General features: G+C 39.2%; 1 protein-coding gene across 1 annotated transcript; it reads right to left on the reverse strand.

Moving 5' to 3' along the window:
* Window positions 1-370: 370 nt before the first annotated feature.
* Window positions 371-2,075, reverse strand: LOC107649830 (protein archease-like). Its single transcript, XM_056808280.1, has one exon. It carries the CDS (start codon window positions 1,915-1,917, stop codon window positions 1,594-1,596), a length of 324 nt encoding a protein of 107 aa, XP_056664258.1. The 5' UTR covers window positions 1,918-2,075; the 3' UTR covers window positions 371-1,593.
* Between the last annotated feature and the right edge of the window lie 327 nt (window positions 2,076-2,402).

Below are 2,402 nucleotides of genomic sequence, written 5' to 3' on the forward strand. Positions count from 1 at the left end.
GAAGGGCTTGGTGGGTGGCTGAAAATTCAGTTTGCCAAAGCTGAATTGGAGCTTGGACTAGTTGGAGTAGCTGGGTCCCTCTGAACACTAAAATCTTGATTGGGATCTTGTGGTGAGTGGATTAAAGACTGACTGATCTCTCTTAGGGCTTGGGCCGAGGCTGACCTAGGCTGGCCTGGGTTGGCCTACCCCTTTTTCTCATTATTTCCTCTTACTCTCTCTCTCTCCCTTTCATTAATTTCTTAATTTGTATTAATTTAAATCTCCATAAAAACCCAGCTGACTTGGGTATATTTCATATTTGGGAAATTTTCCCTGGCTATCACTTTATATTTGATTTAACTCAAGACAATATCTTGAAACCATATTTCCACGGTCACAGTTTATACCAACCACTCTTTTATCTGTAACAGTTTATTGCCAAAAACTACTTCAATTGTCACATTTATCAATTTTTTTTTACAAGACAAACCCACAGATTACAGTAAGGGGAACATAGGCCATTACATCAATGAACTTAATATCCATTACAGGTTTCATACATTCCAATTCAAATACAAGGTAACAAAAGTTTGGGAAACTTATAAATATACCATAAGGTATATATATTATATATTCCCATAACATAAACAACATATTGCTTAACATGCCTGATGCCATGTTTACAGCCATTATTACTGAAGAATTAAATAGTGTTATTACAATGTCCTTTATATATAAACTGAACAGGTTGTTACAGATTTCAAAAATTCAAAAAACAGTTTTCCCAGAATGGCCACTCCAAGATGGCTGCCAGGAGCACGTGATGCACTCAAAATGACTCCCCTAGGCAAACCAAAACCTCAGAATTCTTTTGGGCCTTCCCTCTCAGCTCTTAGCAGTTCAGAAGTACTCTCTATCACATGTCCCTGTCAATTGCTTGGAGGTTCACATTGCAAAGCCCTTTTGCATTCTTCCTTTTTCTATTACATTAGTAAGGTTCTGTTTGTTTCTTATTGCTTAGCTAGGGTTTCCAGATTTGTCAATTTGTCAATTTACCACTTCAGGAAGGTAGCAGAGAGGGAGGGAAGAAGTCTGGATTACAAAATGTCAGGTAATAATTGTGAAAAACTGTTTTCTACATGTAATTAAAAAAATAAGTAAAAATTCCAGATGGATTACAAGAGACATAGCAGCTCATCATTTAATTATTTCATATGTGTAAATTAAAACTATCTTGGAAAATTGGATAAAAAGGAAAATTTACTGAAACCTATCTTCTCAATGACCCATTTTCAAAAGGGGAAAAGGTAGAAAATCCCACAGGGCTAATATTCTTCAATGTCAATAGTTGGGGTAGGGAAGATATAAGTTTCTTGCCACTTTTAGCCAAGAATTCATAAATGGGAAACATACTGTGACCTGACTTTTTCTCCAAGTTTTCCTAGAGAGAGAATGGAATATATATATTACCCATTTTTTTCAGTTTCTTATAAAGAAGGCTAGTTGTCCATATCTGTCCTTTTTCTTTCTCTCCTTTTTTTTTTGGTCAATTACTGTATTTTTCCCTTTAGGGAAGAGACAACAGTTCTTTTAAAATTTCCTTTCATTGTTTTAAATGTTGATAATCACAAAAACTTTTGGCTTCTCATCATAGACCTGTATTGCTGAATATGTTATTGCCTTGACTTCTGTTCCCCGAGGATGCTTATTCAAAGAAAATTCTCTCCACCCAATTGATCTTAATTTGAAGTTTCTTTGGTCAATAGATAGTACTTTTACTTCCCGTGCTATGAAGAATTCATTGGCACTAAATTCATAAGGCCATTCATCCAAAAAGTTTAAGAGAAGAGACTGTAGGTCATCTTCTGCTGGCTCCTCAACTGTTTGTAGCGGTTCAACAGTTCCTGTGTCTGTCATGTAACCAAACATGGCCATTGCACACTGCTCAAATGCTTCTTCCAATGTGTCTCCCCAAGCATGTAACTGTACATCAGCTTTTTGATCTTCATTCAGATTGTAAACCCTCTAGTCTTCTCCATCCTGTGCCATGACTGCTACACCTAAGACCCCACTTCCCTCCTTCACCTATTCAGCTTCCGCCTGGAGTCCCGGCCCCTCGATGCGGGCTCTTAAAGGGACAGGGCTTAGTTCTTGCCATCCACCTTAGGTACTGCAGCTAATCCTAGACACTATCACGTAGTAGTGAGGTGCTGATGGGAGTAGGGGTGGGGAATGCGGGGTTGGGGGGGGGACTGAATTAGCCCCCCAGCCCCTACAAAACTGTGGATCTAGGCAAGGTTGCCTTCCCCCCAAAGGAAGTTGTGTTTCCCTCAGTAAAGGGTTCCCTCTCCCCTCAAAGGAGGGAAGTCCTGGGCCTCTTCTGTCGAAGGAAGTCAAAGACAGAACCTCGGGTGAGCTTT

Source organism: Monodelphis domestica, chromosome 8, assembly GCF_027887165.1.
Source record: "Monodelphis domestica isolate mMonDom1 chromosome 8, mMonDom1.pri, whole genome shotgun sequence".
NCBI classification, from domain to species: Eukaryota; Metazoa; Chordata; class Mammalia; order Didelphimorphia; family Didelphidae; genus Monodelphis; species Monodelphis domestica.